The 12,143-nt window shown below is 50.8% G+C and overlaps 1 protein-coding gene across 1 annotated transcript; it reads right to left on the reverse strand.

Annotated features, from left to right (window-relative positions):
• Positions 1 to 543: 543 nt before the first annotated feature.
• ARL5C (ARF like GTPase 5C) lies at positions 544 to 8,524 on the reverse strand. Its single transcript, XM_070773382.1, is given in 7 exon segments — positions 544 to 1,566; positions 3,526 to 3,585; positions 3,587 to 3,675; positions 4,224 to 4,307; positions 5,160 to 5,307; positions 6,530 to 6,590; positions 7,215 to 8,524. Coding segments are annotated over 7 exon segments (537 nt in total). The 5' UTR covers positions 7,261 to 8,524; the 3' UTR covers positions 544 to 1,517.
• Positions 8,525 to 12,143: the final 3,619 nt, after the last annotated feature.

The following is a 12,143-nucleotide window of genomic DNA, read 5'->3' on the forward strand; positions in this document are numbered from 1 at the left end:
ATTGTGTTCTTTGTAGCTAACCTAATGGAAGGCAGACGGCATCTGAATGGAGATATTTAGACTTCCTGAGTTCTTCCCCTCATCACTCTTTATGGAAACCACCGGGTTAAGAAATCCTGAGCCCACTATATCTGTGTCCAGACTCTCACAGCGTTGTGCATCTCCTGACTTTCTAAGAGAACAGACCCACTGACCTCAGGACCACCCCAGGTTTTCTGGGGGTAATAGCACTGCTCCCTGCACAGCATAGGCAGCCTGGTTTCCATCCTGTTTCCAGCTCTACTTTCATAGTACTCCTGGGCTTTTCCAACCCCTTAAGTCCCCTACTCCCCTCCTTCCCCTAGGCCCAGGCAGAGCCCAGAGCTCTGAGTGCTGGCAAACCCGGTGTTAGTCACCTGGCAGAGGGCTATAGAGCCCAGGACCGAAGAGCCAGTCCCCATATAGACCCTAAGGCAGCCCCTTTCCACTTCATAGATGGATTTCCCCTGCCAGAGAATCAGTTTTGAGGTGCAGCCAAAGGAGCAGGCAGAAATAAAAGATGAGCAGTTTTCAATGGCATTTATTATACCTTCATAAAATTCCTACTACGGTGTGGGAAAAAAATCACTACAAAAAGACAAGATAAACAAATGCTGTAGGAATCTGGGGTATTGGGAGGAGTGGGATTCACACTGGAAGGATACTGGGAGTGAAGGGGTAGCTTAAAGCTCAAAAGCTGTGGTCAGACCCAGCGTCTCAGAGGGAATGGGAAGGTGGGGAAGGAGTGGAACCCCCTGCAGTGTGAGGACCCGTCTCTGGCTGGAACGTCCAGTCCTCCACCCTCTCCCCTCTCAGGCTTTGGCTCTGCCCCCCTTCCCTGGTGGTTCAGAAGTTAAAGCCTCTGCCTGGAATGAGGGAGACCCAGGTCAGGAAGATCCCCTGGAGAGGGAAATGGCAATCCGCTCCAGTACTCTTTCCTGGAGAATCCCATGGAGGGAGGAGCCTGGTAGGCTACAGTCCATGGGGTCGCAAAGAGTTGGACACGACTGAGCAACCCCTGAGCCAGCCTCTTCACCTTTCTAGCATCTCCTTTGACTGAAGCGTATGGGACAAAGATGGCTAAGGGGCCGGAAAGCTGGAGTGGGGGTTAAAGGGTTGGGGTAGAGGTCTAGGAAATAAAGAACAATTCCAGGGGTCTCTTACTCGGCCCTCCATTTTTCCTACAGAGAGGTTGAGGGCTGAGGGAGGGGGCTCCACTTCCTGATCCCCCAACACATCCAACAGCTCCCCTGGTGTCTCTAAGAAGGATGCCTGCTTCCATGGAGTGAAGGGCAGCTTTTCTGCTGTCCTGTCTGCAGCAACTCAGGGTGCTCCATCTAGCTCCTCAGTGGGGGGGTTGGGTGGACAGTAGCAATCTCACCATCCATAGATGCCCCTGGTCACTACAGCGTCATAGAAAAATAATAGTCACTTGGGTTTTCTACCCACATAGTCCATGCAAAACCCTCCAAGTTTCTGGTTGGCCTCAGGCTGGGACATCAACTGGCAGTGGCCTGAGACTGCATCCACTGCAGCCCGGCAGGCAGCCTGGGAGAGGGAAGAACAGGGCAAAGATCAGCATATCCCATGAGGCTGATGGCCTTCCCAACCCCCAGCCCTGCCCAGAGCTGACTGCTGGAACGCCCAAATTTATATCCAGTTTTGCATTCAGTTAACAAACATAAATGAACTGTGCAATGGGTATTATGCTAGGGGTTACTGGTGAAAAAATAGACATGCCCTCTAGGGTTTGCAGTCTAGCAGAGGAGATAGATATTAAACAAATGGTCAAAAAAATAATTGTATAACTACATACTGTGATAACGTTTAGAAAGGAGATGTACAGAGACCTCTGGATGTTTGGGAGTTGGGGAGGGCTTCTTGGACAAAGAGGCCTGGAGACCCACCTTAGCAATGTCTTTGGGCAAGCCTCCAATGCCACCTTTCCACCCACTCCATCATTAGGTCAGTGCCAGGGTGGCTTCAAAGGCCTGCGAAGAGGCTCCATAAGCAAGTTCTTTCATTAGACTGTGAGCAACTCCAAGCAAGAATGGGGTCTTGGTCATGTCTGTATCACTTGGCACAGTGCATGGCACATGAGGGTTACCTAGGAAATGCTGATTGAATTGAACTGAATATGGGTTGGAGACGGGGGTAGGGGGCTCCTCCTGACCCAGGAGTTAGAAGGACATGGCCAGAAATACGTGGTTCCTTGGGTTGGCCTGCCTAAAGTCTCACCTTCTTCAACTGGGCATCCAAGCCCCAAACCCACTGTGACTCCACTTGAGAGGGAAGAGGACAGGGGATTCTCCAGGCCTGATTCAAGAACCTTTCTGTGTGACCATGACCTAGCTCCTTCACATTCTCAGATGTTTAATTAGCAGCTCTCTTCTCAGCAGCCCCTCCCTGGACACATTATCTAAAATTGCAACATTCTCCCTAACACACATCCAACTTCCCTTTCCTATTGATGTTTCCCCTTCACACATCACTTTTTAACTTACTGTACATTTTTCTTATTTTTATTGTTCAGTGTCTCTTTCTCCCCTCCTGGAAAGTAAGCTCCGTGAGGGCAGGGATTTCTATCTGTTTTGTTCACTACTTTTTCTCAGGTGCCTAGAACAGTACCTGGCACAAAGTACAGTCGTTTCTCTGTATCCATGGAGTTCCAGGGTTCCAGGACCCCTGCAGACATCAAAATTCTCAGACATTCAAGCCCCTTGTATAAAGAAGCATATATTTGCATATAACCTAGTCACTGATTTAAATCAGTACTTTAAATCAACTCTAGATTACTTATAATACCTAATATATTGTAAATGATATGTAAAAAGTGGTAAATATAATATAAATGCTGTGTAAATCATTGCTAGCACACAATAAATTCAATTTTCACTTTCTGGAATTTTCTGGCTTTTTTTTTTCTGAATATTTCCAATCTACAGTTAGTTAAATCTGAGGATGTGAAATCCATGGATATGGAGGAACAGCTGTAGGTTCCCAGTGAATGTTAATTGAATGATATCATTTATTCTCTATAGAAACACTGGGAGGAAACAGCTTTCTTTACAGATAGGGAAACTCAAGGTCAGAGTCAGTGATTTCTGCCTGGAAGGCTTGCCCCCCAGGTCTTCCCATGGTTGTCTCTTCACTCAGGTCTCAGTTCTGAAGTCACCTCCTAGTAGACATGGCCCCTGACCACCAGAGCTCTAGCAAACCCATCCTTGTTATTAAATTTCACTTTCTTCCTGCATTTCTCAGTACCGAAAATGTTTGTGTTTGGCGCGTCACCTCTCTCCCCAGTAGAACAAGCCCCTGGAGAACAGAGACACTGTCTTGCTCACTGCTTACAAACAGCATCTTAACTGTGGGTAGGTGTTCAGCTCTCCTGACCCAGATGCTAAGGGATGCTATGAGTCAGATTCTGACAGGAGAGAGACGAGAGAAGTTTCTGATGATCAGCTGGTTGGGACAGGCCCTGAAGGTCCAGGTAGGACAGCCACTAACCCTTCCCCGGTGAGGGCACAGCAGCCCTGTATGTGCCACGGGTGGTCTTTGATGGCACTAGGGTGAGGAACTGGAGATCTCCACGATGGTCATGGAGTCCTTCATGTCCTGCTTATTGGCAAAGATGAGGATGGGCGCATCGTGTAGAGCCTGTGGACAGAGGAACCCAGCCCCAGTCAGCCTGCCAGGACCCAGCCTCCCTTCCCACTGCCCCATGAGCCCTCTCAAGCTCTTCTGCTTTCCCAGCAAGACAGCCCCATGCCCAGGTGGGCAAGGATGGAAGCCCTGCCCAACAGTAACAACCACATGAAACGATACCAACAGTCCATGGAGGGCCCGCAACCAGCTCAGAGTCCTTACAACGATCCCAGGAGGAGGGAATTGATGACCTGTCCCATTTACATTGTACTTGGGGAAACTGAGAATTAGAGAAGCGCAGTAACTCGTGTGGGGTCCCACCACAGTGAGTGACAAGTGAGGTCAGGACTGGCACTTGCAACTCTGAATTCTGTGATCAGTTGTGCTGAAGGCCTTATTGCCCTTCATCTGGAATAATCTTGCCCTGCCCAAGCTGCTAGGATAGAGGTGCTCAGAGACTGGGACATCAGTAATGATGCTCAAGAAGCTGTGTGACTAGACTGAGGTCACACAGCTAGTAGCTAGTGCCCTGGGTCCTCTCCCAACTGCAGGGAGCTTACCTCATGGGCCAGCATCTTATACAGCTCCTCTCGAGTGGTCAGCAGCCGGTCCCGGTCTGTGCTGTCAATCACAAGGATGATGAACTGGCCAGCAGAGGGAAGTTGTGAGTGATGACACACACATTCATTCATCCCATGAATGTGTCTCTTCCCACTTTACTCTGCCTTGATGTGAGCCCCACAGAAAACAAACTGTCCAGTCTCAAGACCTCACTGCCCTAGTCCCATATGAATTCCCTTTTTATCCAGACCCAGGGTGGACAGAGCACAACTTCTGATTGTGTGCCAGAGGTTATGCCAAGTCCTGGGCGTTGTGACTCCACTTGGGTCTCGCCACAACCTTGCGGAACTGGAACTGTTACTATCCCCTTTTACAAACTAGGAGACTGAAGGTCGGTGAGGTGATGTGGCGATCTTGCCCTCAGCCATACAGCCTAAGAGTGGTAGCGCTGGAGCTTGAAATCAGCTCTCACTCCAGGAATGAAACCACTGGATTCTGCTGCTGCCAGAGTGAGAAAGTAAGGCCCCCAGAGACAAAGAGCTTACCCCATCCGATGCATCAAACAGAAAGCTGCCAGCAAGCAGACAAAGCTGCCAGGAAGTATTCAAAAATTTTAACAGGCATTGTGCTGCATTAAGTATTCAACACATCTGAATTAGCTCTTGTTTAATCATTTAATTTTCACAACTCATGAGATCATTTAAAAAAAAATTCTTTGGTCAAGTTGCACGGCATGTGGGCTCTTAGTTCCCCAACCAGGGATCAAACCCATACCCCCTGCAATAGAAGCACAGAGTCTTAAACGCTGGACCGCTAGGGCAGTCCCAGAGAGGTCGTTATTACAGTTTCCATCTCACAATAGGGGAATCAAGGCTCAAAGAGGTTAAGTGACTGGCTAATATCACACAGCTCCTCCAGCCCAGGCAGCCTCCTACCTCAGTGTTGGAGTAGTACGTGCTCCAGGTGGAGCTCAGAGACTCCTGTCCTCCTATGTCCCACATGAGGAAGTGGGTCTTTTAAAGAACAATCTCCTCCACGTTACTACCCATGGTGGGACGTGTATGGACCACCTCATTTGTCAGGCTAGGGAGGTAGGAGAGGGCACCAACCATTCAGCCCAGTCCACTGTTAAGTCAGGCTGAATCAAACTCAGAGCATCTCAGCCCAGGTTGACAGAGCTTCTGCTGGGGATGAGGGAATGCAGACAGGAGGGAGATCAAGTCCTGCTTGACTTGGACCCCAGAGAGGGGAGACTCATTAGAACAGTCTCCCCCAACTTTAATATGCAGCTCAGTCTTGCTAAACGGCAGATTCTGATCCAGAGGGTCTAGACTGGGGCCCAACATTTTGCATTTCTAACACTTTCAGCTGATGTCAATGCTGCCAGTGTGTGGACCACAGTTCAAGTAGCAAGGGATTGAAAAAAGGAGACAGACATAAGTGAGGGCCTTCAGAGAGGGGCTTTGTTTAAAGTGAGTTAGAAAAACAAACAAACAAACACATGTTTTTATATGTAGGAAATACCTCTGGAAAACCTGGGACATAAAACTGGGAGTTAGGGGTGAGAGGGAACTTTACTATATATATATGCTCATGTTGTTTGAATTTCTCTTTTCTTCAGGAAAAATTATACTTTTTCAGGGAGAATTTTCCTAAGTAAATACTCAGGAAGTTCCAAACAGGAGAGATGCCATCCAGAGAGTGAATATCGGGAAACGCACACGTGCCAGGCTCTGCTAGACCAGGATCTATACAGTCCACCCAGACCCAAAGCCGGCCCTCCCTTTTGGGTCTGAAAGTGAGTGAGTGAAGTCGTTCAGTCGTGTCCGACTCTTTGCGACCCCATGGACTGTAGCTACCAGGCTCCTCCGTCCATGGGATTTTCCAGGCAAGAATACTGGAGTGGGTTGCCATTTCCTTCTCCAGTCTGAAAAGGGACTGAAAGGGGGAGGAAAAATGAAGACACAAGGCTGGGATGCCGGAGTTTGCGGAGACCTGACGCTAGGGGGAGCGAAGAAGGCGATCATCGGTCAGGTTTGGACAGCTTTACGCTCACAACCGGCTTTGGCAGGGACCGCGGGTAGATGGCGGGGAGCAGTGGGGTTGCTCATACCGAGCAGGATTCGAATACCTGATGGAGAAGCCACTGAACCGAGGGGCTCCTGTACCAGGAAGGTCACACTAGCGTTCCGCCTATCTGTTCTCCCGGCTACCAGAGACCCAGGAAAGGGCTCCGGTGATTGGTCCAAATGCCTGTCAGTCTAGTAGGAAGGCCCAGCCCCCTCAGAATCTGAGAGTCTCTTACAACTGGTAGAGAATGGTGGTCTTCCCTGCATTGTCCAGTCCCACGATGATAACCTTGTGCTCTGGAAGCATCCGGGGGAAGGGCAGGGTCAGGGCCAAACCCGATGACCAAGGGATTGTGTGCCCCACCAGCCTCCAAGGAAGGAGACATGTGTTCCCAGCAGGCTGGGGGACCTCGGCTCACGGTACTACTTCTGCTCCCGAGCCCCCTCTCCACACAAGAAACCAACAGGACAGATTTCTTTCCCACCGGGACGGGACCCCTGAGCCACCTCGGAACAGCGGAAATGAGAGCTGAACCCCACTGTCCCCTCTCCACATTTCCAGAAAAATGATTGTGCAAAAGGTCCGGGGAACCCAGGGCTTCTTGTTAAGAGAAGGGGTTTGAAGAAAGAGCTGAGCGTGAAGTCACGACCGTAGGAAACCGGCGACCGCGTTTAGCCCGAGGAAGGAGGCTCGCCGGGCGGGGCGCCCAAAGATGCACCGAAGCGAGCGACCGACGAGGAGTGGGCGGGAGGGGGCAGAGGAGACTTCGGAGCAGGCAGGGAGCCCCCACGCAGGATTATTTGAGCGTGCCCCATCGCATCTTCCCAGACCACCCCACAGGTTGAGGGGGAGGAAAGGGGGCGGATAGCAGGTGGGAGCTGGGTCAAAGTGGTCACTTGGATGACTTATGTGCCTCTTACCCCGTTCCCAGAAGATGCTCATCAACTTGGCCATCAGTTGTCCCATGGCACGTCCCGAGTCAGACAGGGCTAGGACTCGGGGGGTCTTCGGGGGCCCAGGTCGAGCCCAGATGCTTGGAGCCCCTACCCCTGGGGAAGGCTGTCACAAACTTTACCTATGAAGTCCCTGAAGCCCCGCGAGTCTGTCCCCTAAGGGGCCTGGGAATCCCCTGGGACTCTGGCCCCAGGAGGGCGCCATGGACCTTACAGGGACAATGAGCTACCATAGCCCTGGAGGTGCAAGGAAAACGGGGTCCAGAATTTACATCTTCCCCCTCACCCTGAGGAAACCCCTGAGTTCTCTGGGTGGACTAGTCTCCCCTGCAAATCAGGAAACCTAGCACAGGGCCCCACACTAGATGCCAGCTCTTGCTTCTCCAAGTGCCGTGTCTGGGGAACTCAAAACAAGCAAAACCCTAAGCTATCCACCTTCTGTACCTACTAGCTGTGTGATGCAGAGAGGGCTCATGGATCCTCTCTGAGCTGGGAGAATGTTCCAACCCTCAACAGGTCTCCAGCTGTGACATCAGTGTGGGCCTTTAGGCCTCCTTCGGGTGAGCTCCCTTAGGGAGGGCTTGATGTCCAGCTAGGCTCCTTGGTGATGGGCAACTTCTGCAGGCTCCTTGGTGATGGGCAACTCCTAGGAGTAAAGCAGTGCTGCTCCCATGATTTGCTGGCAAACCACCTGCTTGGACATAGTTTTCTGATTCCCAAGAGTGGGCATCTGAAGATAGGGATGGAGCAAAGAGAGAGCCTTCAGCCAAGAAGACCCTACAAAGGGGTCCAGGATCCTGAGACGCAGCGAAGGAGAGCCCGGGCCAAGAGAGAACCAGGCTGGAGGAGACAGAGGAAGTGGGGAACTGCTTGTTGTTGTGTGTGAATTTCCTTCTTTGCATAAACTGGGGGAAACCAGAAGACAAAAGGAGATGTGAAGAAAGCAAACCAACATCAGACGGAGGGGGCAGTTAAGAGAGACCCATCACCACACAAGAGATTCAGCTTCTTCCAGCCCACTGCCACTGCCCACCTACAGCCCATCAGTGATCCTCTCCCCAAAGAGAACAACTTTTTAACTGGTCCTCCTGCCTCCCCTTTACCTAGAGCATCTGCCTCACAGCCCTATGAATCTTTCTCAAGCACAGCTCAGAGTCTGTTACTCCACAGCTCATAAACCTTCAATGGCTCCCTGTTGCCCACTGGATTCAGATCCATCTTCCCACCTGACATTGAAGAACCCCCAAGAACAATGTCCCACCCGCCTTTGTGGGTTATCCCCCATGCTCTGCATCCATGGTTCTTGTCTACACATGCCCAACTATGATTTTGCTTCTGCGTTTCCTCCATCTGAGCGCCTTTCACCTTCTCAGAGAGGTGTGTTCCTAAATCCCTTCAAGTGCCCACTACATAAGCCACCTTATTCCCAAGCCCTGGTCTGGTTCTCCAGTCAAATGGGGCTTCCTTTTTACACTGAGATGATAACTGACCTGTCTGCTTTCTCCAATCAACTGTGAGTCCTAGAGGGCGGGGTCATGTCTCTCTCACCTGTGTATTCCCCACCATCCACTCCCCATCAGCCCAGAGCCTGGTGCACAGTGGGGATGTGTTGCTTTTGGACTGAAGGGCTATAAGCTAAGTTACAGCCTGAGAAATGGTGTTTGGAATATTAAAAAAGGATTAGGAATGGAAGTTGAAGAGGACTGAGGAAGGCTGGGTAGCTTGTGGACAGAAGAGGGAAAAGTTCACTAAATACAGAATTTTCATCCCACCCAGAGTGGTGCCCAGAGTTAGATGGAAGGAGAATTGACTACCAAAGCCCATCTAGGCTGATTCCATTTCAGCCCTAGTTAAAAATGGGCTGGGCTGCGCTGGGGTGGGGTAGGGTAGAGGCTCAGAAATGTGCTAGGGGAAGCAGCAATATTTAAAGCATTTTTACCATCTGTTTCCTGGAGGGGTTGGAGGGTGGGAAGAGGGAAGGAACCTCTTAGTGCACCCTGCCCCCACCATCAATTGCAGAATTGAAAGTGACTGTTTCTGCTCACTGGAGCACATTCAGTAAACAGACATGAGCTGCCTCTGCTGTGAGGCCCAGCAGTAGGATCTTCAGGGGGCACTCATTCATTTATTTGACAAATGTGAGTCAGGAATTAGAAACATGCCAAGCAGACAAAACAGGCCCTGTCCGGGTCTTATGGAGCTTGCCATCTAGTTAGGGAGACAAATATACACACCCAAAAAACAACTAAAAAAGAGACAGTGGAGGGAAGGCCTGATTTAGAAGGGAGCCAAGGCACACTTGTCTGCTGATGTGATTACTGGGGCTAAGATTTTTTTCTTGAGGTTACTGAGCTGGAAACCACCCCATCTTCTGGCCTGCTCCCAGGTCCTGGTGGTCACAACTCAGCTCTCATTTTTTAGCATGAGGGAAACCTTCAACCTCTCTGACCTCAGCTCACTCTGGGGCAGAAACTACTGAAAAGACAGAAGCAGCTGGTCAAGGAGGGAGGTAGGAGGTGTCCCCAGCATCTCAGTTCCTGAGTCCCTGAGGTGGCTGCGGTAGGAGCATCAGCCTCTCTGGGCCTAGTCCGAACCGACTTCATGGTCGTTGAAATCCTCATGTGTTGACAACCACCAACATGCTTATTGTGTGATGGTTGAGGGTTGGTGGTTGCCAAGAGACAAGAATCTCTCTCCCCTCATCGCTCAATATCTCCAAACCACCTAGAAACGCCCCTGCCTGCAAGTTCCGGGCGAATGCAATTTCAAGCAGAAGGCACACGGCGAGAAGACAGAAACATACTCGGACACCTGCTTCTTCCTGCCCCGCACCCCTCCCCTTGCAGAAACCAGGGCACCCTGGGCCAGGGGAATCAGCACAAGACTTGGAGGTCATGGACAGCACAGAACTTGAAATCTGAAGATCTCAGTTCAAGTCCTTGCTTGATGGCTGTGTAGCTATGGTCAAACTGCTTAACCTCACAGAGCTTTATCTGTAAACTGAAGCTAATGATCCCTGCCTTTGATTGAAAATACCAGGGTGCACTGCAGATGGAGTTCTCTGTGGAGCCCAGACAGAGCCTGTTTTCTGCTCTTTCCCTTTTGGATGTCCTCCCACAGGAGGAGCTGTCTGTGGCTCCCACTTAGGCTTGTGACCACTTTGTCCAAAACTAATGTCTGCCTCTAACCTGGTTTTTTCACTTGCTTCCTCTATGTCTGGGAAGACCATCACCCACAGTCATCCACATGCCTCCCTCTCTCTCACACAGTTCAGTTCAGTTCAGTCGCTCAGTCGTGTCCGACTTTGTGACCCCATGAATCGCAGCACACCAGGCCTCCCTGTCCATCACCAGCTCCCGGAGTTCACTCAGACTCACGTCCATCGAGTCAGTGATGCCATCCAGCCATCTCATCCTCTGTCGTCCCCTTCTCCTCCTGCCCCCAATCCCTCCCAGCATCATTGTCTTTTCCAATGAGTCAACTCTTCCCATGAGGTGGCCAAAGTACTGGAGTTTCAGTTTTAGCATCATTCCTTCCAAAGAAATCCCAGGGCTTATCTCCTTCAGAATGGACTGGTTGGATCTCCTTGCAGTCCAAGGGACTCTCAAGAGTTTTCTCCAACACCACAGTTCAAAAGCATCAATTCTTCGGCACTCAGCCTTCTTCACAGTCCAACTCTCACATCTCTCTCACTAGCCACCTCCAATTGCTCTCCAAGAACTCTCAATCCTAAACACTATTTGTCTCTTGCAGCCACCGCCTCCTTACCTGTTCCACTTCAAACCCTCATTTCTCACCTGGAGCACTGCAGCTGTTTCCTAGCTAGGCTGCCTCAAATCTATGCTCCTGTGACCCCACTCTTCCCTTCACCTTGAGAGCACCCTTTGCTAGTGAAGTGTCAAGAATGTGTCATGCATGTCACTTGCTTCCTCTGCCTTGAATACTTTCCCTGGTTCTCTGCAGGTCAACTCCTAACCAGCCTTCTAGACTCTGCTCAAGCCTCACCTCCTCTAGGAAGCCCTTCCTGATCTCCCCAGGTTAAGGCAGGGACTTCTCTTTCAGGTTCCCCTAAGACCCATTGCTTCCCACATCAGAGAGCTCCCTTATGAACTGTCTGCTGCTCCCACTTAAGACTTGTGCCTGGTACATAGTAGATGCTCAATAAATGTTTGCTCAATTACTAAACACAGGAAAGAAAGATTGATTCCACTGCAATGCAAGGGGAAGAGCACCACAATGGGAGGCAGAATGGGCTCCAGTCCCAACAGTGCTGGCTTTGCCATCAACTCCCTGTTGACCATGAGCCAGTCACTCAACCTGTGGGCCTGTCCAGTTCCTCTTTCCTTGGATTTGCTAACCCCTCATCTGGAGGGTCTGAATGTCCGTTGCCCTCTATACACACCCACAGACACACACACACACATGCACACTCTGGACAGGATTATCTGGGTCTACTACCCCAAAAACAAGAACCAGGAGAGTGGAGAAATGGTTTCTGGGTGCTGTGTGAGGCAGGCAAGTCCACATCCTGCCAGGTGATGAAGGCAGGAACTGTCACTCTCACCTGCAGACTTTCTTCCTGGCCTTTTCTCTTTCAGTCTGGGACTGGGGGAGTTCCCAATTCTCTACCCACCCCTCCCCCCAAAAAATACCTCCTTCTCTCTCACAAGGCTAGTTAGCAGTGACTGGGGTGGGGGTTGGAGGCATCAGTGGAGGAAGCCGGAAGTTCAGCCCTTCCCTCCCTGAGGAGCCTGGGAGCAGCTGAGGCCACAGGAGCAGAAAAACACGCATGCTTCTAAGACTGTGAGCCAGTGGCTCTGGATCTGATCCCCTGAATGACATCCGGGACACTCCACTTCCCTCTACAGTTTCCGGTTTTCCCTGGCTCTACTTATG

The sequence above is a fragment of the Bos indicus genome, chromosome 19, assembly GCF_029378745.1.
Source record: "Bos indicus isolate NIAB-ARS_2022 breed Sahiwal x Tharparkar chromosome 19, NIAB-ARS_B.indTharparkar_mat_pri_1.0, whole genome shotgun sequence".
NCBI lineage: Eukaryota > Metazoa > Chordata > Mammalia > Artiodactyla > Bovidae > Bos > Bos indicus.